The sequence below is a fragment of the Eurosta solidaginis genome, chromosome 1 (genome assembly GCF_040869045.1).
Source record: "Eurosta solidaginis isolate ZX-2024a chromosome 1, ASM4086904v1, whole genome shotgun sequence".
In the NCBI taxonomy this organism is placed as follows: domain Eukaryota; kingdom Metazoa; phylum Arthropoda; class Insecta; order Diptera; family Tephritidae; genus Eurosta; species Eurosta solidaginis.
The window spans coordinates 251,281,613-251,308,202 of record NC_090319.1 but is presented as its reverse complement, the minus strand read 5'-3'; the positions used below and the strand labels follow the sequence as shown (position 1 = coordinate 251,308,202).

At 34.8% G+C, this 26,590-nt stretch overlaps 1 protein-coding gene across 5 annotated transcripts in view; it reads left to right on the top strand.

The window, feature by feature from the left end:
* Bruce (BIR repeat containing ubiquitin-conjugating enzyme) overlaps nucleotides 1-20,845 on the top strand; it is a 268,342-nt gene extending 247,497 nt beyond the window's left edge. For 2 of the 5 annotated variants that reach the window (XM_067760344.1, XM_067760341.1), the window contains 9 exons: nucleotides 7,269-7,550; nucleotides 9,106-9,290; nucleotides 9,351-9,789; nucleotides 10,395-10,609; nucleotides 14,960-15,151; nucleotides 15,219-15,583; nucleotides 15,664-16,150; nucleotides 17,299-17,727; nucleotides 19,652-20,845. In XM_067760344.1, coding sequence (XP_067616445.1) covers nucleotides 7,269-7,550; nucleotides 9,106-9,290; nucleotides 9,351-9,789; nucleotides 10,395-10,609; nucleotides 14,960-15,151; nucleotides 15,219-15,583; nucleotides 15,664-16,150; nucleotides 17,299-17,727; nucleotides 19,652-20,611 — 3,554 coding nt within the window. In that variant the 3' untranslated portion in view covers nucleotides 20,612-20,845. Of the gene's footprint in view, nucleotides 1-7,268; nucleotides 7,551-9,105; nucleotides 9,291-9,350; nucleotides 9,790-10,348; nucleotides 10,610-14,959; nucleotides 15,152-15,218; nucleotides 15,584-15,663; nucleotides 16,151-17,298; nucleotides 17,728-19,651 lie in introns of those variants that run through there. The other 3 variants (XM_067760342.1, XM_067760343.1, XM_067760345.1) reach the window with 3 other exon arrangements.
* Nucleotides 20,846-26,590: the final 5,745 nt, after the last annotated feature.

The window sequence follows — 26,590 nt, the reverse complement described above, 5'->3', positions numbered from 1 at the left end:
TTCACAGCAAAATGTCTCGTTGATACAAAAAACTCAATAATAAAAGTTATCAACACCACCGACGAGGTCAATTACGTAAAAGATTTCAATATTCAAACTGAAGACATAAAAAACTTCAATGTCTATCGCATAAATGAAACACCTATTGATTCAAAACGTATAGAAGAGCTTAAATCAATTTTGGCAAAACAAATGCCTTCTTACGCTAAAAAGAAATTACTTGATTTATGTTTGAAATATTCTGATATTTTTGCATTAAAAACCGACTTAATGACGCTTAATAATTTCTATGAACAAAAACTTAGATTAACTGACAAAAGACCTGTATATATTAAAAATTACCGTTTGCCATACACACAACGCGAAGAAATAAATAAACAAGTCGAAAACCTATTACAGAATGGTTTAATCGAACCTAGTTTTTCAAATTATAACAGTCCTTTAATTTTGGTACCGAAAAAAGATCCAACAGGCAAAAAATCGTATCGCATGTGCGTAGATTTAATAGCAGTCAATAAAAAACTTATAGCCGACAAATTTCCACTAGCCCGCGTTGATGACATACTCGACAATCTTGGCAGAGCCAAATACTTTTCGACTTTAGACCTTTTTTCTGGTTTCCACCAAATACCCCTTCACCCTAAATCTAGAGACGTAACTTCTTTCAGTACAGATCGAGGAGCTTTTCGTTGGAAAGTTTTACCTTTCGGGTTAAATATAGCACCAAACTCTTTTTCTCGTATGATGTCAATAGCATTTTCAGGCATTTCGCCAAATCAGGCTTTTATGTATATAGTATAGTGAGACACACCACCTTAAAAATTTAGAAAAAGTTTTCGAAACCTGTAGAAAGTTTAATTTAAAGCTGAATCCAAACAAGTGCAATTTCCTTCGTTCCGAAGTAACTTTTCTAGGCCATAAATGTACGTCAAAAGGTTTGCTACCAGACGATTCAAAAATAGACGCTATCAAAAGGTATACTAAGCCAAAAGACAAAGATGCGGTTAGGCGATTTGTCGCATTTGCAAATTATTACAGGCGATTTATACCGAATTTTGCGTCACTGGCAGCGCCTTTAAATCGTTTAAATAGAAAAAAAGTTGAATTTGTTTGGGATGAAGCGTGCGAAAACGCTTTCGAAAAACTAAAACTAGCATTAATGTCTCCTCAACTACTACAATACCCTGACTTCACAAAAGAATTTATAATTACAGTAGATGCTTCTAAGAGTGGGTGTGGTGCTATATTAAGCCAAAAGCACGATGATAACGATTTACCAATTTGTTTCGCGTCAAAATCTTTTAATAAAGCAGAACAGAAAAAAGCAATTATCGAATTAGAACTCCTAGCAATACATTTCGCTATAAAGCATTTTCGTCCATATGTTTACGGTACAAATTTCACAGTAAAATCCGATCATAGACCACTAGTTTATCTTTTTAACATGAAAGACCCTTCCTCTAAACTTTCTAGAATTCGATTAGCACTGTCAGAATATAAATTTACGATTGAATATATAAAAGGAAAATCTAACGTTGTGGCTGATGCTCTTTCACGCATTAGTATAGACGAAATAAAAGAATCTACAAAGCATGTTTTAGCAGTTCAAACGCGATCACAAACCAAACAAAAGGAATTACAAAATAAAGACGATAATTTTACTGATACTAACGCCTAAAGTACAAGTTTATGACAAATTTTCATACAATTTTTCAAAAAAGATACCGCGAATAAAGTCGACTATACAATTTAATAAAAATAATGAGATCTCCAATATACAAATTTATGCGCATTTAAAACATAAAAAACTAAACTTACTTAATTTTGTGAATGCTAACGGAAAAACAAATTTAGATGAGTTATTTCCGAGGCTTGAAAAAGCAGCCGGCAGTCACAATATTAAGCAGTTAGAATGGCCAAAAAATGATATATTTTTCAAAGAATTTTCAATTACAAATTTTAAAATCAGCGGTAATAAAATTTTAAAATCATTACAAATAATATTAACAGACCCTGTAGAAACTGTAACAGAAACAGAGCAAAAACAAAAACTTATGACAATTTATCATGAAGACCCTTTGTTAGGCGGTCATTGCGGTACAAAACGATTATATTCCAAATTAAGAACAAAATACTATTGGAAAAATATGACTCGTGACATAGCTAAATTTGTCAAAAATTGCAATAAATGCCTTTTAAATAAAGTAAAACCAAAAACAAAGGAATATCTTGTGTTGACTCCGACACCCTGCAAACCCTTTGACATAGTAATTGTCGATACAATAGGTCCACTTCCGGAATCCAAATATGGTAACAAGTTCGCTGTTACTATGATTTGTGACTTTTCTAAATACCTGGTAACAGTAGCTGTACCACATAAATCAGCAAAAACTATTGCTTGCGCTATTTTTGAAACCTTTATATTAACATATGGTACAATGAAAGCTATTAGATCCGATTTAGGAACGGAATATAAAAACGAATTATTTTCTGAATTGACAAAACTTTTAAAGATTGATCATGATTTCTCAACAGCTTACCACCACGAAACTGTTGGTGCTGTTGAAAGAAATCATAGAGTCTTTAACGAATACTTGCGTGCATATCTAAATGAAACGTATTCAGATTGGGATACATATTTAAAATACTTTACATTTTACACAATACTACAAGTAGTTCGGTTTTTGATAATAAATTTACTCCCTTTGAATTAATATTTGGCAGAAAAACTACAATGCCACATGAATTGCAAAAAGAGCAAATTGATCCGATCTATAACGTGGAAAATTACGCAAAAGAGCTTAAGTTTAGAATGAAAAAATCGCATAAAATGGCAAAAAATTTGATTAATAAGCATAAGATTAGAAATAAAGATTTATACGATAAAACGGCTAAGCCTTTAGAAATTAAAATTAATGATAGAGTTTTAGTAGAAACAGAACCTAGAAATAAACACAAAAATATGTATCAAGGTCCCTACATAGTAAAGAATATTGATGGACCAAATGTAACTATTTGTGAGATAAGTACAGAAAACGGAAAAATTGTACACAAAAATCGAGTACAAAAAATTAATTAATTTAATAGTCTATTACTAATAATCTTTAGATATAAATATATTTTAAAAATCCGCCAATGAAGGCTAAAAAAAAAAAAATGTAACAAATAAATATACATGTAATTAGGTAGATTTTACAATAAGAGGAAAAAAAACCGGTTTACTTCAAACATTAAATTAAATGTTTCAAACTAACTTTTATATATTTCACTTTATTCAAAATTTTCTTTTCATTTTTAATCATCGTTTTAGAAGTTGCACTGTGATGAACGAATGAGTCCCGGGTTAGAGCACCCTAATGCTAGCAAACTCCTTCGTTCATAACATTACAACAACATATTAAAGCCTAAAGAAGAATGTGGCAAGATTAATTACTAACCTTACCAAATTCTTCTTTTCTAAAGGGGAATGATGTAGTGCCATAGTAAATTGCATTAAAATAAATTGTAGATGGCAACCCTCTTTAGAAATGTGCAAGATGCAACCATACATCAGATGCACTTGCCATCACTAAAAGTTTCTGATTGGCTGAAACTGCCGTTGCTCGACGCCATGATTTATTTCGACGCCATCATTAATTTCGTTGCTAAGCAACGTAAAGAAAAACTGCCGCGCTACAGAGTTGCGTTAGCAGCAGTTTGGGCAGTTAGAAGAAAACCGGCACCTAATACACACGCTCAATTGTTTAGATCCGCAACTGACAGTGAGTGAACCAAAAAGGGTTGTAAGAAAAATATATAAAAATAAGAACCAAAAAGTTTGCTGTTAAATTACAGAACCTAAATTTAAAGTGTTTTATATTAAATTTGAGAACTAAAGCGTAAGTGCGCGATTTTACATCTAAAACTAAAAGTGTGTAAGAAACGATAAAAAGCTATTAATAAAAAGATTTTCTTATACTGATACAACGAAAATAAATGTTTTACTAAAAGAAATTAAAAGAAGAAAGTTAAAAGGTGAGTGCGTGTGTAGTGTGCGCCGGACAGATGCGCGCGCCAGACATTTTATAGGATCCATAAAATGGATCCTCCACACTTGGACGCGAACAACAGGTAGCCACAAAAGCTTTGTAGGTATTTCGAAGCCAACCAACGTTTGGTTCTGACCCAGAACATCCCGAACGACGCAACCATCTTTTGGACGTGAAACCATGACATAGCATGACCGTCTGAGGAAGGTCCTTTTGCGGCAGATGCAGCAGAACCACATAGTAGGACCGGGACTGGGTTTAATACCTTCCCTTAGCAGGATGCTATGGAGCAGTCCGTCTGGAAAAAGTTGCTCACAGGATGGCAATTTGTGAGAGGGCACAAATTAAATGGGCTTACATTGAAATGACAGCCGTTGGTCGGTAAAATACCGAGTCGCTCCGGTACATAGAACCGGCTGACGTGGAAAGCGTTCAATTCGCGTCGTGCTCCCTTAAATTCTCCCTACAAATTGGCGGGACGGGACCTACATGTTGTATGCCGAATCCGAATAGCAGCTGCGAGGTAAATGAATCTTCACTGTGAAACTTTTAATGCCGGAAATACTCTCGGAACGTTTACCAAACCACTTCTTTCCAAATTTTTGATGTTGCGTTGCCCGGGACATGAACCTAGGACCATCGGTGGGGTAGGGACAGCACGCCACCACACCACGGCGGCCGCCAAAAAGAGCATTACGCCTTCAAAAAAAAAAAAAAAAAAAAAAACAAACAAATAAGAAAAAAAAAACAAGTAAAGGTGTCTAAGTTCGGGCGTAACCGAACATTATATACTCAGCGTAAGCTTCAATTATACATTTGATTTCAGATAAACTACTTTTCTACATAACACGTGGCACCGCCTGTTTAAAAGAAAAATGTCTCCCCATTTCCTCTTACAGTAAAGCTTGATAAGTGAAATATCATTGATTCAAAACTATTTTTTGCTAAGTTATAGCTTATTATTCTAGTCTACGACCCTTTTAAACTTGTTTTATATCTAAGTTGCCGTGGTCTTTAAACGATCCCCTCCATTTTCACTAGAAACATTTTCTGCTATAAGGAAAATATGTGTACACAATTTCATTGCGCTATGTTCATTTTTCTTCGAGTTATGGCTCCCGAAACATAGAAAATTGCTTAGTCATAAAATGGGCGATGCCACGTCCATTTTTTTAAATTTGAAGTTTTTCCTATTTGTTTTTATATATCCGCTTGGATAATATCATTGATATGAAGCTCTTTTTTGCAAAGATATAGCTTTGTGGCGCACTCAGCCAAACAAGCTCAGCAAATAAGTATAATAAAAATAGTACATCGAAAATACAGCACTGCGACATGACATTGTTTTTTTCTTTTTTTTCGCACTTTCTCGTTCTTATTCTATTCGTTTTCGTAAGATCGACAATTGCGCGTTGAGATATTGAATTCATAAAATTTACATTTTTCTTAATGTTATCACAAAATAAATATAATTAGTTAAGCATAAAACGCTTTAATTATTTCGTGCCGTACTACAGCTTATTTTATTCGTCCACGACCCTTTTAAAAATCTTTTATATAAAAGTAGGCGTGGTCCTTAATCGATTTCGTTAATTTTTCTTCAAAGCATTCCTTATAGTAAAGACAACCTCTCTGTCGCATTTTGTTACCATAGGTTTAACGATTTTTGATTTATGATTAATAATATTTGTAAAATTGATTTTATCACAAGTGGGCGGTGCCACGCCCATTTTAAAATCTTTATCAAGAGTCTCAATATCAGTGCACGCGGCATCATTCAACATTCTAGGTGTGTTATTTACTAAATAATCGGGTTTTTTGTGTTTTCCAAAATGTTATATATATAAAGGGAGGGCGTGGTTATCATCCGATTTCGCTCGTTTTCAATACCAATCTATTCTGGGTCCAGATAAGCTCGTGTACCAAATTTGGTGAAGATATCTCAATATTTACTCAAGTTATCGTGGTACGGGACAGACGGACAGACGGACGGACGGACGGACATGGCTCAATCAAATTTTTTTTCGATACTGATGATTTTGATGTATGGGAGTCTATATCTATCTTGATTCCTTTATACCTGTGCAACCAACCGTTATCCAATCAAAGTTAATATTGTAACGAATTTAGTGAAATTGCGCTTATTTGAAACCTTCTGCTAACGTTCGAATCGCTAAACTGTTGAATAACTAACTCCAATATTCAGTAATGCAAAATGGGCTTTATATAGACTACTTTGGGAGTACTTCACAATAACTCTTATACTTCACAACCAATAGGTTGCTTAAATCAAAACTGCTTACTGACTACTCAGCTTGCTCTGCGTTTATACTCTCTGTTGCCTTGTCCGCATATTTCTCCAAATGTCTAGACGTTTCTCCCTTTAGAATCTTCTACTTGGTTACTAGCTATATGCGTGTGTATTTGTTGTTTATAGCCTCTCGCATAGCCATATGCGTGTGTATGTGTGAGTACTACTTCAGCTGATGATTACATGTGTTTGCCTTGTAGTTATGTGTGTAGATGATGATTGATTTGTTTACGTACATACGAGTGGCTGCTTAGTATGCTTAGTGATGGTAGTATCGCTTAGTGATACTAATATTCGTCACAATATACTCTGTGTGCAAAGCACGCTGAGTATAACAAACATTAACATATTTAGCAATGAATAATTTCGATAACTCTTTAACAGACTTTTCACTTACATTCAATGTTAAACAACTTTATTAAAACATATAAACATTACTAAACATAAATAAACAACACTTAATTTTAATTCATTCATCTTCACTGTATCGTCCACTAGCTTATAATGCCGTCTGTAAGCGCAGTTGATGTTATTGACGTCTTCTTTATAATTTATAGCATTGTTGATTTTTGAGTTTAATTTTAATTTAATAACGAATATCGATGTGTGTGTGTCGTTAATAGATTTGTTATTTGCGCCCTTGCCTTTTTTGTAATTTGCTTGCGAATAGATTTTTTCCTTGCGTAGTCTTGGCAATCTCATTTTCCGGGTTAGTTCGAAAGGAATTATTTGGGATTAGTTCTTTATTACTACGTCCTATCTTGTTCCAGCCCTTTCAGGATAACTTAAGGTGAGGGTGTGGCCAATAAGTTAAGGAAGGGTAGTTGAATTGGATTAACGATAGCTTAAAGAAATTTTAACTATTAAGAATTCCACATATATGTATTTATATTTCAAACATTTTTACTTTCTATTTTCCTCGCTGCAAGCAGAAACACGAACATCAGATACTACCGGGATATTGGGTGGCAACTGTGGCGCGAATGCAGTAAGCACCAACAGTGGCGAACAACAAAATGTCCAACTTGATAATGAGAAGCAAAATAATGGTGTTTATGGTGGTATATCATTGAATTTTAATGGCTTAGAAAATGGTATGGAATTTTTGAGTGTTGCAGCCGGTGTTACAGCAAAAGATAAACGTATTAAAGATGTAAAAAATCAAGTTGCCGCAAATAAGGAAAGCAAAGATTTGTTTCCGAATTTCCCAAGTATGTTAATAGTCACTAAGTATGGTTCGCGCTATTTTCATGCAATATACTCAGTTGTGCTACGCCCACATTATATATTTAGAAGGCAATATCTTGATAATCAATCGTTTTATATAAATAACATACACTTACCTAATAAGCGACACTGCTAAAAGAAATGCGATAAATAAAAAAAATTTTAAATTGATGTTGAAACGCCCCTGTTCTTTCAAAGCTTTTGAAAGGTTTTGGATATAACACATTTAATATGATATTCGATGGGCAAATTCAGTTGATAACAATTTTCTTTTTATATTGCATTGGCCTTAACCCGCCTGTTTGCTTGCGAGGAATTACATTTCATGGAATTTAAAGATACAGACACTCATACTCGCGTATCTGTTATACCGTTGTATACAGACTGGAAATTCATGGAATTTTCTTGGCTGCAGATGCTAAAATTTCTATAGCAGATTTCGAATTGTAATTTTCGAACAGAAATACAATTAACAGACGCTTAAGTTCACCAGGGAAAGGTATTTTAACTATACAACGAATTCACTTTTTTGAGGTATCGAATATTTTTTTAGAAATTGATTCATAACCATAAAAGCATTTTTCCATTTTTCGAAGCTAGCCTCGAAAATATAGTTTAACGAATCTTAAAAAATTCTTGATTACTCTGCACCTTCTGTTATCGTTCGAATCGTTAGACTGTTGAATAAATAACTCAAACAAGAGTAATATGCGCTCTTAACTTCTGTTGTTGTTGTCCAGCATGTATTCCTAGCGGCATAGTGATGTGTCGAAAGTATATATTTCGTATATATTTTATTTATTTATTTATATGTACATACATCAATCTTCGAAAAAATTAAAAGCGATAAACAAAGCTAAACAAAAAATTTGGTGAATGTGATAATGCGATTCGTGTATTCCCATGCATTTTGGTGCGCTGAATCCGAAAAGGCTATCAGAATGGGCCTAGCTTTTCCCGATTCGGCTCTAACCTTTCGGTATTTGAGGTTGAGGCTGAAGTGGGACCTGCAAGGCCAATTCTGATAACTGATTTAGATCCATAGCATTAAAATGCATGATAATACATTTATCGCATAAAATAAAAAAATTATGTAATTTAATTCAGTAAAAAGAGAAGGAAGACACCACCTACATTTTTTCCGGTTTTAATTTTTAAACATAATAAATAATTTAAGAGAAGAAATTAAGAGAAAATGTTTGCTTATATTTAATTATTTAGTTATTTTTAAGTTTTATCTGTAATATTGATACAAATATTGAAGGTAAATTGATGCCATTCAACGATGCTCTCCATTCCACTCCATTCGACTGTGTCTTTTACTGCCTGCACTCAATCCGCTGCATAACTAATACAAACTATATCGTAAATAATGGTATCAGGACTTCAACTAAGACTTAACTAAATTATTCTACATTTCAAAATATTAAATATTTTAAAGAAATCATTTGTCACAACTGGGTTGAACTGCATTACTTTGGCCTTACGCGAACTTTGATTTCCTAGTTGCGTCTATTTAACTTGCATTTGAATTTGTAGAATTCTTCAGCATAGACGACTTTTTGACGCCATCAAATGGTTCTAGTATTGCTAATTGTTCGCAACTCGAACATCCAGATTGTCCGGATATCTTGCTAACTTGTGATACGACCATTTCACAATTATTGGCCGCTTTACTCAGCAAAGGTTATTCGCTATCAACGCCATGCATTACCTTGAATTTGGTAATTTAAGTACACATATTTTAATTGCAATAGCGTATATATATAATTTTTGTTTTTCAGATATCCGCGAAATCTGTGGAGGAAAAGGAAGACACTGTGATTAAGGCTGCCGATATTGAGCCAATTCCATCTCCTTTGCAACGTTTCTCAACACGAGGTGGTTTATCGTTGCTCGCTCAATATTTGCCTACTGTATATCCCGATAGTGCTGGTCGTAAAACGCCTACAACAGTGCCGGAGAAAGAGAAGAGTCCGCCCACTACTGATTGGGTTAAATTGGAGCCAAACGACGAAATATATGAAGATTTAGAAGATCCAATAACTGAACCAACAACTAAACATACTGCAATTACATCTGTACCACAGCATTCCCTTGCAGCTTTTGGCCTATTTTTGCGTTTGCCACCATATTCGGATGTATTACTGCGTGATAAAGTGCGTGCGCAATGTTTGTTACGTCTTGTACTCGGCGTTACGGGCGATGGAGAAGGAAGTAAGGGTAATTCTGTACTTTAGCTCACAACTGCTAAAACTCTTCCAAAAATATCGAGAGAGGTGTCAAAATACGCGTTTTGAACCCAGGACTACGAAGCCGAGAGCAAAAATTAAAAATTTGATTTCTGTCAAAAGATATTTCCATAAACCGAAAAATGGCCGCGGACCGCTCCGAAACCGGGGGTGGGATCCCTAGTATTTTTGCGCAGAACACCTTTCTGCATTGGCGGCCTTTGGCCGCGCTTATAAAAAAATTCCCCTGGGTGGGTCCAACACCGGTTTGGAGACCAAAACTATATCCGCGCAAAACACTTTTACCGCAGTTTTTTTTTTTGTGGGTATACCAAAATCATCAAAATTACAACAACCTCATGAAAATTTTCAATTTTGTTTCCAAATATTTCCGGAAAGAAATAAAAAGTTTCAATTTCCGCTTTCGGATTCGTGATCCAGGGTCCAAAGTGCGTCTTTTGACACCTCTACCGATATGTTTGGACGAGTTTTAGCAGTTGTGAGCTAAAGTAAAGAATTACCGAAGTAAGCATGCAATGCAAATAAAGCAGTTTATTTTCAAAATATGTTTAATGGGTTATTATTTTGATTTTTCAGACGACATATATAGTTTGTCTATAGCACCTTCGTTACCAACATTACCGTTTGAAGTATTCCGGCAGTTGCTTGATAATTCGCTGCTTACTACCGATGATGGCATGCTATTGCGACGAATGGTCATTGAAGTGGGTGCAATGCATTTAGTTTTGAATTGTTTAGGTGTATTTACACACCAATCACAGAATTATCAAATTTCTAGTCCACAAAATGAGGTGAGTTAGTGCACTGTGCAAGAAATTCAATTCGGGATAAAATTATTTCAAGTTAGGATGAAAAACTTGTTGCAAAAACTACAAATATTTTTCGTATCTCTCTATGTTTATTTTTTTTGTGTAAATGTAAAATTTTACGATCTGCACATCTACGTCGCATAAAATCGCCAGTGAACTCTGTTATTGGCACATTTCACTTTCTGTGGTGTTTGATAGAATGACTCCACACCCAGAGAGCGGATTATCAATATGGTAAATAGAAAAAACGGGCTTGCTCGTTTTTTAGTCAGGGTATAATACCATCGTTTGCGAGGTCCTCCCAGCGGGTTAGAATATACCCGCGGTAGGTATGCCTGTCGTAAGAGGCGACTAAAATACCGGATTCAAGAGGTTTGTGTACCGCAGCCCACCAGTGCCAGTGCAATACATAGATTCTCCAAACCCAATTGTCAACCTCACCTATCCGTGGCGAATCCTGTTTCATTAACAGCCGAGGATCTGGCGACCGCGATCTCCTCATGGATCTAGGGGGTGGGAGGGCGGTATGGCCTAGAAGATCGCATGTGGTCATAACAAATCGTTCGCGAGATGGTCGGGCTTGGTACCGGAACGTACCCGATCTGCATCCGGCAAAGGCCATCAACTCGATAACACTCCCCAAGGCCTTCGGGGAGTGTCTTTATCGCTACAACAACAACAACAGGCCCCCAACAGATAGAGGCGCTCTAGCCGAGAAAGGTTGCCTCTCAACACTCGAGGAGGCAGCAGAGGAATAAAGCGATGTCCACTAAGTTTGGGAAAATTTATGGAAAGACTCGATCTCCCTTGGCATTCCCAATCTCCGTTTGTAATCTTTGTGGGGAATACTGACATACTTTGGTACACAACGGCCAAGGTCTCTTAGCGGAAATTCTCCAATTACACTGTACAACACTTGGCTGGGTATTGGACCAAACTAATTTCTTTGCAGAGATTGATCCATAAGCAAAATATAATTTTCCCCGTTTTTCGAAGCTACGCTCCAAAAAATACCTTTCGAAGTTCGAAATTAGTTCCATTCTAATATATATTGGTTCCATTCAATATAATGAGAGTTAAAATGTAAGCGCGGTCTGCCTTCTTTTTTTTTCAAATTTCGTATTAGATTTTTGGTAGATTTTTGTAAAAGTTAAAACCGATAAATTACATACATAGCTACGCAAAAAGCTAGTTGATTTGTAATTAAATGGAGCACGACGCAAATCCGATGTAAAGCTCGGCCTAAATATCTTCTGCCAAATACTTTTTTTTAGATGCGTCGCACTACCAAATAATAAAAGTAAAAACTATATATAAAAAAGTTACATAACGTGAAATATCGAGATGCCGCCTTAAAGGTGGACCAGGGGTGAATCTAGAATGTAGTTGTACGATATGGGTATCAAATTAAAGGTATTAGTGAGGGTTTTTAAAAGGGAGTGGCCCTTAGTTGTATATGTGAAGGCGTTTTCGAGATATCGACCAAAATGTGGGTGACCCAGAACATCATCTGTCGGGTATCGCTAATTTATTTATATATGTAATACCACGAACAGTATTCCTGCCATGATTCCAAGGGCTTTTGATTTCGCCCTGCAGAACTTTTTCATTTTCTTCTACTTAATATGGTAGGTGTCACACCCATTTTCCAAAGTTTTTTCCAAAGTTATATTTTGCGTCAAAAAAACAAATCCAATCACCATATTTCATCCTTTTTTTCATATTTGGTATAGAATTAAGGAATTTTTTTTCATTTTTCGAAATTTTCGATATCGAAAAAGTGGGCGTGGTCATAGTCGGATTTCGCCCATTTTTAATACCAAGATAAAGTGAGTTCAGATAAGTACGTGACCTAAGTTTAGTAAAGATATATCGATTTTTGCTAAAGTTATCGTGTTAATGGCCAAGAGGAAGGACGTACGGTCGACTGTGTATAAAAACTGGGTGTGGCTTTAACCATTTCCACAGAAAACGGTTATCGTCATAGAACCTATGCCCCTACCAAATTTCACAAGGATTGGTAAATTTTTGTTCGACTTATGGCATTAGAAGTATTCTAGACAAAATAAATTAAAAAGGGCGGAGTTACGCCCCCCATTTATTTCTGAACGGAATATCATAGAGAGTAAAATTTTGCGTGCAAAAATGTGCTCCGGAACAATTTTTTTTGCACAGTTTTTGCAACAATTTTAAAAATAGAAATTTATTTCACAGAAATAAAAAATCTGTTATTAAAGAGTTTTTTATTACAAGCAAATTGGTGTTTGAATTGTCAAAATCGGTCGAGCCTATCGGCTGCTATTCAACTTTAAAAGAAAAAGGACAAAGAAAATTCAAATTAAGGATAATTTTTTTTTGGAAAAATCGAAGACGAGCATTTGTTTGTATTATCGATAGCTATCGAATAATACCTTTGTTGCTCAAAAATAAATTATGACGTTTTTCGGTGATCACTTTCAGAAATTTTCACTCTGTGTCTTTAAACATAACATTTATTTACATTGTTATTATTACATTGTTTTATTAAAATTATATAAGTATGAGATGTACACACCCAACGATGATAAAAGTAGCAAATAAAAAATGCAAAAAGTATTTAAAAACAGAATACATACATACTTACTTTGAAATCGAAAGCTTACATTTTGGTATTATTAAGCGCTGTACGCAAATCAAAAGCAAACGTTCGAGACAAATTTAGCATTTTTCTTGAGCATGAAAATAGCAGTAGGTAAACAATTTTGGCATTTCACCATGCATGACAATTTATACATGAATATCTTACTTACTTACTTAATTGGCGTTTTACTGTCTAAACGGTTATGGCCGTCCAACAGGGCGCGCCAGTCGCTCCTTCGCTCCGCCAACCGGCGCCAATTGGTCACACCAAGGGAGTTTAAATCGTTTTCCACCTGGTCTTTCCAACGGAGTGTGGGCCGCCTCTGCTTCCATAGGCGGGTTCCGATAGAAACACTTTCTTGGCCGGAGCATCATCTTTCATTCACATAACATGGCCTAGCCAGCGGAGCTGCTGCGTTTTAATTGGCTTTACTATGTGGATGTCGATGACGATTTCGCCCATCTTCACAGAAAACAGTTCCCGGCATAGAATCTATGCCCTTACCAAATTTTGCATATATTAAAAGTATTCTAGACAAATTAAATGAAAAAGGGCGGAGCCACACCCATTTTTAAATTTTCTTTTATTTTTGTATTTTGTTGCACCATATCATTACTGGAGTTGAATGCTGACATAATTTACTTATATGCTGTAAAGATATTAAATTTTTTGTTAAAATTTGACTTAGATTTTTTTTTTTTTAAGTGGGCGTGTTCGTCATCTGATTTTGCTAATTTTTATATAGCACACATATAGGAATAGGAGTAATGTTCCTGCCAAATTTCATCGTGATATCTTCAACGACTGCCAAATACAGCTTGCAAAACTTTTAAATTACCTTCTTTTAAAAGTGGGCGGTGCCACGCCCATTGTCCAAAATTTTACTAATTTTCTATTTTTCATCATGAGGTTAACCCGCCTACCAAGTTTCATCGCTTTATCCGTCTTTGGTAATGAATTATCGCACTTTTTCTGTTTTTCGAAATTTTCGATATCGAAAAACTGGGCGTGGTTATAGTCCGATTTCGTTCATTTTAAATAGCGACCTGAGATGAGTGCCCAGGAACTTACATACCAAATTTCATTAAGATACCTCAAAATTTACTCAAGTTATCGTGTTTACGGACGGACGGACATGGCTAAATGAATTTCTTTTTTCGCCCAGATCATTTTGTTATATATTATATATAAGTCTATATCTGTCTCGATTAGTTTATGCCGTTACGGATTACCATTATGCGAACAAAATTAATATACTCCGTGAGCTCTGCTCAGCTGAGTATAAAAATACAGAAAAAAGTGATTTTGTGGCATATTCCTTCGCGAGAAAAAACAAAAATGCAAGTGTTGCCAATGTGAAAGCAATGTGCTGGCTGAGTTTCATTTGCGAGTTATAAATATAGATTTTATTTACATTATTTTTGTATCGACAGGGAGCTCTCAGGAAATTTTTCACCTTTTATGACTTATGAATCTTGCCAAAGGAATTTTTTGGTGAGAGTCAGCGATTGAAATGCCCCACAAAACTATTTCACACAAATATCATTTCGTCAAAAAAAATAAAATTTTATATGACTGCAAAAATAGAATTAATTGACCTGAGAAAATTTGTAAAACTAATATTTGTTTTTAGTCCAGACTAGAAATTATTTCGCTCTTTATATCTTTAACTATAAAGATAAATAAAATGTCATTTTTCATACGAAAAACAGTCCGCCAACGGTATTAAGACGACTACAAGTAATATTGTTGATGACTCATTGGGTACATCTGATGATAAAAGCCACATGTATTGGGCTAAAGGAACTGGCTTCGGTACCGGTTCAACGACACAGTCGTGGAATGTTGAACAAGCATTGCTGCGACAAAAGAGCGAAGAAGAGCATGTAACAGTTTTATTGCAAGTATGTGGTACACAATATTAATTTCTTTATTACATACTTATTTAAACATTTATTTGTTCCATATTAGGTCCTCTCCAGTTATATAAATCCGGGTGATAAAATTCCAGCAGCATTACATACGGATGAAATTATGTCGTACCATGAAATACGTGAAGTATCAGGCGAATTGCCTCCACTATTTATCGTTTTATTGCAGCAGTCGTGTCTCATTCCGGCTTTAAGTTCCTACTTACGAAATGATTCCGTACTGGATATAACCAGGCACATTCCTTTATATCGCGCTATTTTGCAGTTACTAAGAGCGCTATCACTTTCTACAGAGTTAGTATCACTCCTGCAGCCAGTTATAAGTAATACCGATAGTTCACCAGCCATTGTTGAATTACTTTTGAATATGAAAACATGCGTAGATACTTATGCGAAACGGTTGAAGTAAGTACTGTCTGTATGTTCTGTTAAGCTTTATTCAATGGTTTAACTTAATTTTATTTTGAAATATTTTCGTTTAACAGAGTTAATAAAAAGTCTAATATAAAGGGGCAAACTCAGCAAGTGACCGTTAATATTGATGATGGAGATGACGAAGGACTTGCATTGCTAATTCCTGATATACAAGAGACTACAGTACTTGTGCAAAAGACAACTAATGCAGATGCTTTAGCAAATCAGGAGCGATTGGATCGTGAGTCTGGCGGAAGTGGCTTAGCAAATATTGATCGTATACCTCAAAGTAAATCAATAGAACAGAGCTATTTGGAGGTCATGAAAAAACTTCAATTCGATGCTTATGATATGATTGTGGAAGCGGATAATAATGGTTTTCGTTTTGTCGTTTCACATCATTTTGAGAAGATGGTACGTATGGCTGGTGATCGTTATCATCCATCTCGGGTGAAGCGCTTGGCTCAAGAAGCGGTAACGCTTTCTACGAGTTTGCCGTTGTCGTATAGTAGTTCCGTCTTTGTACGCTGTGATACTGATAGACTGGATATTATGAAAGTAAGTATAGACCCGAATAGATATCTACAATATTACAACTTGATATACTGATGTACGCTGTTATTTGAATTGTATTTTCGAATTGTAAAATAGTCAGGAGCAAGGGTAAAGCCTAAGTAGGGCACATTTCTTGAGCAGTGTTTCCGCCGCTCAAACGGCACTAACGTGGGAACAAGGTTTCTGTTTTTGTTGTTACTAGAAAAACACTCCTGAATCTTTTGCTGGAGTAATAACCCTTGGTCGAATATCAATCTCTACCGTACTAAACTCTTCATTTAAAGCCTTCAGCTGTCCTGGTTCTTTTAAATAATAGCCTACTGAAAGCTTTAACGCCTCAACAGTTTACAGTGCATATGTGTGGGGAATCGAAGTAAGCGTTATATATATCTAAGTAATAGCCGACTGTCAACCTTAATCACCTCCTTTTTTAATGGCAATTTCGTCCCAACTCTGCGTTTCTTCCTATCATTCGGTAAGGATAGGAGTCGACCCGGATGCGCAGACATACTGAACATCTTGTCAATCAAGATTTCTGTCCTGAAAATAAGTATAAAATACTTAGTTTCAACCTAATCAAGAAGAAACTAGGACCATATTTTTCTCGCAGCATATTTTTAGCCTCTACAGTTACCACAACGTCATAAACCAAAGCCTTCCTGCATGCTTCTGAAAAATTTGAGTGAATACAGCAACATAAGTAATTCTTTAACTTCCAACATTCGACATTCCATTTTTGACATTGATAAACAAATTGTGTTTTTTTTACTTCCCAATAAACATTTCTACTCAAGTTGATAACTAGCATACTTCTCAAATCTCAAGCGTTGTTTCACAAAGGTGGGTCAACTAGAGAATCGTAAAATTCTCCACCAAAACGGCGACATTTTTTATATGGCAATAATGCTGTTTCTCAAAGTGAGAAAAAAAATAGTTTTCAAATTGTACTCAGGTGTGATTTTCTAATCGGATTGAAATGTAGGAATCAAATACTGCAGTATTTTTCAAACCCAAAACATTCGGGATTGTTTATCGCTACAACAACAACCCTAGAAACGATAATTAAGTAGAAGAAAATCAACTTTTTAGATTTAAATCAAATAAATACGTGATCAGCGGAAACATTTACAAATATTGCAAATATTATTTAGGTGCTAATTACTGGGCCCGCAGATACCCCATATGCGAACGGGTGTTTTGAATTTGATGTTTTCTTCCCACCCGATTATCCAAATCTCCCGATGATGATTAATTTGGAAACAACTGGCCGACATTCGGTGCGCTTCAATCCAAATTTATATAACGATGGCAAGGTCTGCTTATCCGTATTGAATACATGGCATGGACGACCTGAAGAGAAATGGAATGCGCAAACTTCGAGTTTTCTACAAGTTTTAGTATCAATTCAATCCTTAATTCTAGTACCAGAACCATATTTCAACGAGCCTGGTTTTGAACGTAGTCGCGGCTCACCAAGTGGCACACATTCATCTCGTGAATATAATAGCAACATTTATCAAGCATGCGTGCGGTGGGCTATGTTGGAACAAATACGTAATCCAAGTCCTTGTTTTAAAGATGTAAGTATATTTGGATTTACATAAGTATCGTCATCTCCATACCAGAAAAATTAAATGCGGGAGTGGTAACAGTATACGACCAAATCATTAAATTTGGGTATTGGGCAACACGAATTTTTTCGTGGATTGATGCATAAGTAAAAATGTATTTTTCCCGCCTTTCGAAGTTGGCCTCCAAATCGTAGATACTGGATTTCGAAATTCGAACATGGACCCATTCTCATTTGTTTATTTATTTATTGTGTTGGAAAAATAAAAAAAAAAACATTTTTTTCTTATTTGAACTAAATAAATTTTGTTTTTTAAGCATATATAAGTTTTCAAGCTTATATAAGAGAAATAACTAAAAGCGATAAATTACACAGCTACAATGACACATGCATGTGCATTTGATGCGCTGAATCCCAATCAGACATCAAAGTTAGCCTAGAGAGTCTCGGTTCGGTTCAAAAAACGCTCAATCGCCAGTGTCTGGCTTCTGCTATTTTGAGGCCTTAAAACTCTTGTTATATAAGCTTAAAAAGAATTACAATTCGTATTTTTGGTTTGAGCGAGTGTGGACCGACCGGAAGATATTTTCCATTTTTGTCTTTGTGAGTAATTGAGCAGTTGCGTGGAAAAAGGAATCTTCTTTGAAAATTACGGTTGTGGATTTTCTTTTTTTTTAAATTTGAAGTGATATAGCACTTTTTTGTTGTAGTATTTGAAACATTTTCTTAATATATAGTATATCGTACATTATTTACGATCACAAATCTTTACATTTTTTAATAACCAAATCTATAACTTTTGGACAACACCCCGATAACAAATTACTAACAATCCGATAACGAATCTATAAGTTTCCGAAAACATATTGACATCCTTTCGATAACAAACGGATAACTCGTCGATTAATAATCGATATAATTAAATTTATATTCATTTAATAAAATTTTTTATTTTGTTTTATTTTGCTTTACTTTATGTTATTTCATTCTTATTCCTGCCATGAAAAGCTTGTCGGTGAAAACTTATCTGCCTTGCAGATGCCGTTCGGAAATTTATAAATTTATATTAATTTAATTTAAGATAGCTTGATGTCATTCAGTTCAATTTTGTTTTATTGTATTTCATTTCATTATTTTGTTTTATTTAATTTTGTTTTTTTTTTCAATTTTACTTTTTTAAATTAAGATTTTTAAGCAATAATGAACTTAACCCCGGTAATTCAATTACTATTTTTGTTTATTGGGAAAACCTGAAAAGAAGGAAGCATTTGCTGGCATATATATTGGCATATCGTACCATTCATCATCGTCGGAAAATTTCGTGATGTTTTTTTTTTTATTTCAATAGGTTTCACCGGAGATCGAACCACGGTCGAACCGCTGAAATTACAATCGCCTAACCATTGGGCTATTGTGTTGTATTTTGTCTTCTTTGCTAATTTCAGTTTTATCCAATTTTCACGCTCTCCGATAATTGTACCATAGCAATATGCCAGCAAATGTTTCCTTCTTATCAGTTTTATCCAATAAACAAAAATAACAATTATTATTTACCGGTGTTAAGCTCATTAATTCTTAAAAAATTCAAGTAAAATTGAACACACACATATATTTTTTAATTATTTTCTTTTTGTTTCTTTGTGCAATTACTATTTCATATAAATCTAACCAAATAATGTACAAAACCCTAAAAAGAAACAAATTCAACATAAACCTGAATACCTAACCACGTTCTTTGTTTTTGTGAACACTTATCTCTGGCTCTTTTTTTTCAACATAACAACAGTGTATACATCTCTTGCACTTGCATGCACAAAAAATGTGTGTATGCTCAGATACTGTATGTAGGCGACATGTTTACCTTAAGTTGTTGTATAATTTCGCTCATATAAACTCTTATAACTAGAATGTTATTTATACGTATTTTGTTTCAGGTTATTCATACACATTTTTGGCTCAAACGTAATGAAATATGCGAGCAAATAGAAAATTGGATTGAAGAATTAAGCAAACCGCAATATAGTGAAAGAAATAGTCGTACTATATCATTTAATTCTATGGTGTTACGTCGTCAATATCGCCATTTGCGCGAAGAGCTTGCAAAGCTAAAAGTACCCGCAGGCTTAGAGGATCTCGATTCACCTTTTAATCCGAATGTTAATCTGCCTGCAATGACTGAATCTACCAGCAACACGACTAACGCTACTAATACCGCGATAACAACAACAACAGCGAATGTGGCTTCAGTGGCAACAGCTACTGCAATTGTTGATGATAAATGTTTGATTAATACTGATAATTCAGCAAATAGCAATGATATTCAAAATAAAAATGAAAATGTGAATAGTAGTGGCGGCGATACTGTCGGTGGAAGTGATAGTAGTTCAACCACGCCCACACCCGAAAGTAATATCAGTAAAAGTAGTAATACAGTGTTTACGAATCAAATGGCAGTAACAACAATACCTTCTTCTTCAATACTAGCAGCAAATAAACAGCATAATATTCCAAATCAACTTCTATCAGTGAATACTTCCGAACCATATTCATCATCATTATCAGAATCTATGACATCTGCTGAGATGACATCATTGTTACGACAAAGTTTACCGGTTTCAATGTTGGTTGATGTTAGCAATGAATTTAACGATTTGAGTGATGCAACAATTATAATGCCACCGCAAGCACCGGTTCCAAATCTAGTAACCGCAAAAGTGACCACTGTTGACTTGCCGACGACACAAGTTGGTGATGAGGATGAGGAAATTGTCAATGATATGCAAATTGACTCCAGTGAATATAATTATGATACTGATTTGGTAGAATCGCTGTTCTTTGATGATGATGACTCCCAATTTGATAATACCAAAATGGGTGACTTCGATGATCAATAGACTCGTAAACTTCAAATATTACTGGAGTTAGATCATGATGATGCTAATTAAAGATGCGTTGATTCGATGTGTAGTTGTTGCTGCTACATCCTTTGTATGTGCTTTATTTCAAATAAATTTTTTAAGTATGTGTGTGTGTGTTATACCCAATTACTTCTACTTATTATTAATTTTATTAAATCATTTTTATAAAATTAAATAAAATATAAATCCTTTGTTTTATATATAACTGTATGATTTTTTTCTTATTATTATAAAATGAAGATTGTCTTTAACATTAAATCAACTATACTCAGTGTCCATATCAAAAATAATATATCAAATATTTTCGTTGTAGCTTCGTGATCTAAAGTGATAATTTATTTTTTACCGCTTAGACGAAAAATTTGCCACAAAAAAACTTGCTACGCTGATAACTGGGTGATTATGGAGACAGTCATCGACATTTATATATTTTGTTCCAAAATAAGAACTAACTCTCCTTGGCAACTGTCGTAATCTTATTCAGTCACAAAGATATTCTGCAGTCCTCGGTGTACGAAACCGGGCTTTAAGTTACCAGGAGGAAGTACAAATAAAAAAGATATACATCCGCTGCTTTAACAGTGCAGAAGTTCGAGTAGCCATCACGTGGAGAATCTAGCGGCAATGCCATGTATTCCTATAGCCAACCATATCATTTGTCTTTAGACCCTTAATAGGGGGCCACATCACAACTTTTTTTCAAACTAAATATACTAGCAGAAGAAAGAAACTAAATTCTTTGCTAAAATGGGGGAAGGCGGAATACAAACGGAGTGTAGTATAGGCGGAGCACGCTACCACCACACCACGGCGGCCGCCATAACTTATAATTTCTGGAAATAGTTTGACAGTTGCATAGCTATCGTTTGAGTGAAATGGTTTTCTGTCACTGATAAACGTAAGATGGGCACAGGGGCCTTTTCCTGTAACTCGATTCGAAAGCGGTCAAATCACATACTTATTTTTGCAAATGCGAAAGAAATTTATTTCAAATCAAGCTACATACTAAGGTCCCAGGACTCAGCAATTTTTCGATTACTCCAACCGCACTCAGACTACATATCGTCCATTGAACTGTTTTCATGTTAATTGTAATCCATTTGCAAATTGCAATATACCCTATTAAATAATAAAAGATTATCGGTATCAAGGAGTTTCTTGCTGCTGCATAGCATGGTTACTAATTTAATGTATATATTGCGATAGCCCTAAAAGTTGGGAAATCGCAAACCGTCATTTTGTGGCAGATCTTTAAAGTCCATGTTCTTCCAATAGTCTAGAAATCGCCGACATTATTGAACATCTTTACTAGTATTTTATGAAAAAGAACACTTTAAGCTCGCTCTCAGGAAAATGTCATGCATATGATGGCCACAAGGCAAAGATAACAGCGTTCGTACAAGTTTTCTTATTAACGTTGAACATTGATGCGAGATGCTTCCGGAGTTACGAAGGATGCAGCAGTTGTTCGGTGCTTCAAATCATTTATTGGTGATGAAACGCGAAGACGGCGGGAACAAAAATGTGAGTTCTTTGCCAAGACAAGTGTTTTAAGAAGGCGCATTTGTTCTCTAGTGTCATACATATACCATAAGGGTGACAAGTGACTTAAAGGCATATACTGTTTGTAGGTGCAGCACGAAGAGCAATTCCTTGCTGTTAGAAACTCCAATATAAGTCCAATAATTCAATTTTTTTCAATTTAGTTCAGATTTCATCTTTCCAGGGCGGTTTGCCGGTGGGCCATTCCATACTCGCCGTTATGCTAAGGTCCGTAAACCTTGGAAAGAACTTTCCCCCAACACTCCGGGACAAAGTTTCCCCCTATCAAAATGGGACTAAAATAAACAAAAACGTTTCAATTTCTTATTGTCTAAAAATATATCTATTTCAAGCATATACAGGGACACCCCCTTGGGAGACACTCACGATCAGCCAACTTTTGCCCGCCTAAGAGAGGTATCCGCTCAAAGGAGTGGGTAGATATTTAAATTTTTTTTTTTATTATTTAATAGATTTAATATTCACTACCTTATTTTTTAAAAATCAAGTTTTATAATACATTGCTCCAAAAGGTATATAAGCCTGTGCTTCTGTGGAAATCTAACACTGCAACAGCCGGCTGGGTATAGGCTTAATTAGACAAAGTATTATCTCCGTTTTTCGAATTTAGCCTCCAAAAACAGATATCTGCTTTCGAAGTTCGAAATTCTACATTTCGAAATTTAATTTTTTTTAACGCGATCAGCAAATTAAAAAAGTAAAAATGTGGTCGTTGCCCGCCTTTTTCTTTTATTTGAATGGCTGAATTCTTTTTTTGAAAAATTTTGTATAACAGCTGTTATACGAGGTGAAAAGTCAGAACTTCGAAAATATGAAAAAATATGAAGTTCTGAATTTTCACCTGGTATAACAGCTGTTATACTAAATTTCTCAAAAAAAGAATTCAGCCCTTCAATTAAGGGAAAAGAGCGGACCACGACCACATTTTTACTTTTTTAATTTGCTGAACGCGTTAACAAAAAACAAAAAAAAAATTAAATTTCGAAATGTAGAATTTCGAACTTCGAAAGCCGATATCTATTTTTTGGAGGCTAACTTAGGAAAACGGAGATAGTACTTTTTATACTTAAGCCCCAATTTCCACAAAAAAGTTGGTTTGGTCCAATACCCAGAAAAAAAGTTGATTTTGTCGCATAGTGTAATAACTCCAATAAAGGTGAAAACATGGCACAAGGGAACGAAAATGTCGGTAGATATGATATATATATAAGTTGGTGGATCCATACTAATAAGAAGATCATACATACTGGCGATCACTAAAGTGTCTTTCAGGCGGAAGTGGAGGCGGTGATAACAGGACTTAGTTACCTTATAACATAGGTCATGGTTCTTGAGAGACGGTTTTCAGTTTGGGCGTCGAATAAACTTCTGCTTATACTATGGAAGCATTCAGTTTTTGTGAGGTCCGTACGGACCGGCCAGTGCAATCTAACCTTACTTAAGGCAATACGGAGCCTTACTTTTCATTAAAAAACAAATGTACCTTTTGTAGTAAATAGTAAGCTTTGCACCTTAAAATGTATCTAACAAATTTTGTTCTATGTGCATCACACTATGACACTTTTTAAACTAAATATTTATTAAAAATATATATATACATACGCTCGCAACCAATACGATTTTTTGAACGTATAAAATCATTTACATAAATACTCACACTTTGTCCGCTCACGAGAAGTTTGGCGTCCGTTCAAGAGAGGTTTTTGATTGATTTGTTATGAAACAGGTATCAATGTACGCAGATAAGAGGTACGTGTTCCCTCAGCAAATTTTTTTCATCTCATTTTATAGCAAATAACTGTCAGCGTTCGACAGAGAGAATGCCCGCCTAACGAAGGGCAATTTGTTCTAAAAATGTCACCTAGAACTTGGTGTATGAAAAACTGTCCGGCAAAAGCGGGTCCGCCTAGAAGAGATGTCCGTTAGGAGGGGTTTCTCTGTATATAATTAGACCACATAGAGCTGATGACATTGTTTACACATTGTTTAAGTAACAAGTCATACAAACAATATATCTTTCAGTTGTCAATACTACTTTGTTTGGTTTGCCTTAGTGGTATTGCACAAGTATGTCCCGCTTGAGCTACACATTTGCAACGACTTATGCGCCTATAACGGTTAACAACTCAACTGAGTTGGGTTGTAATTAAAACAACTCAACTTTAAGACAACTCAACTCCTGTTTGGTATTACGAATTACAACTTATTTCAGTTGAAGTGAATTGATGTACAGCTGATCAATTTGTGGCGGAAATTTAAGTATTTGCAAAAGTGATTTTGTTATTAAAAGCAAAACGGATATTAGATGAAATCTATTTTATAATGGCGAAAATGTTTGTGATTGATATGTCGCGAATACGAAAAACATTCGCGTGATCATTCCAATCCCTCGGAACTACCAAGCACCAAGTATGAAAATGTTTAAGTGACAAATAATGAGCTTCAAATGAAGTTATTTTGCAGATTTGAAAGAAAGCATTTTGCTTATTACTAAACACAATTAAGGACCATTTCCGCAAACGCGTTCGAGGGAAGGCTTTATAGGAAAATAAAGAATAAATATTTCCTATTGAAATTTAAATATAAATATATTTTATTATTTCACAATGAAAAATATTTAATGACTGACTCAACTATGAAAACTTGTTGAACAATATAAAATTTAAATGTTAGTTGCTAAGCAACACTTTTGTTCTGAAAACTTGAACTGCACCGCCACAGCTTTACCTCTATTTTATAATTATACGCCACACTCAGATTCCTTGCTGATGGCAGCTATCAAAAATGCTGTGGAAATGATTTCGGTGTTGGACTGGTTTTAGATATTATTGAGGAGCATATTTGTGCGAAGTGGATTAAAACCCAACAGCAAAAATTGTATTTTACTCTAAAACAGGATTCCCAGGAGTAGTGGGTAGTATCAATGGGACTCACGTTCGCATAATTTCACCTTTTTTGGCTGCAGCCAGCCTCGTCCAACTTCGGAATGTCGCTCCATAAAGTAAAAAAGTTATTCAATGTAATCCTTCGTTTAAACTTTGTTTTTTCTATAAATGTGTACAAAATTTTGGATTATTATTTGATACAATTTTTGTTTTTTTTCGGTAACGTTTTATGAGACCGTGCGCCATCTAACTCTTATCAAAAGTGGTATCAAAAGACGAGTTTCGATCTCTGTTTTTAGGATTAGAAAGCGGAAATTAAAAATTTTATTTCCGTCGAAAAATATTCACAAAAACCCACAAAATGGCCCAGAGAGGGCCCGAAATATGAGGACCGATCCATAGTTTTTTTGCACAGAACATCTTTCTGCGTTGGCGGCTTTCGGCCGCGATTTGTAAAAATAACTCTGTGTGGGTGCAACGCCTTTCTGCATTAGTGTGTACAAAAAATCTGGCAAAATACAATAACCACATGAAAATTTTAACCGAAGTGATATGATAGAAATTAAATTTTTAATTTTTGTTTTCGGATTCTAAAATTGGAGGTTGAAACGTGTCTTTTGATACCAACTTTGAAAATTTTTGTGAAAAATTAGATGGTGAACCGTCTTGTAAAACGTTACCTTTTTTCAAAACAACTCCAAAATTGTATGAGACAACTGCCAGTAATCAGTTGTCAGATTTTGATGTCTTTGACAACTACACCAACACAAGGTTGTAAACGGTAATGCCACAAAAAGTTGTTATACTAGACAACTCAACCAACATTTTTTTTACAGGTTGAGTTGTAATCTGTAATAACAAATTGCGAAATTTCAACCCAACCAGAGTTCAGTTGTAAACGGTAATAGGGGCATTACTCATTATATTTGCTGCGAGTGTTCCGTGCGGTATCTACAGCAGAGAACACGAAAATAGCAGTGGCAATTTTTAGCAATTTTCATCAATGATAATTTGAGAAAAAAGTTGCATAAATTATGTAAATTAAAATATAAATTACGAGTGTACCAATCTCAAAAACATTTTCGAAATTCGAAAAAACTGCATGAAAGTTTTGAATGTTTTACTTTTTTTCAGAAATTTCTGAGTATGTGGTTTTGTAATCCCATCAATTCTATTCTAAATAAGTAATATTTTGAAAAAACTAAAAAACTACGCTTTTATAGCTAACTGAACTAAAAACTTGAAATTAATTTATAATCACAAAGATTTTATGTTACAGTTGTAGAAAGTGGAATAATTAACCAAAATATTTTACTCAGAATTACCTACATATAATAAAATTTAAGTCATTAACAGAACAATCAAATTCAGAGTAAAAAGCGTGGGGATCATTTGACTTATTTTCATAATACATAGTTGCAAATAGAAAAATTTTAATATTTAACACTTTTTTTACTCAATTTTACTTTTCTATTAATAACTTTAATTTTATTATAGATAATTTTAT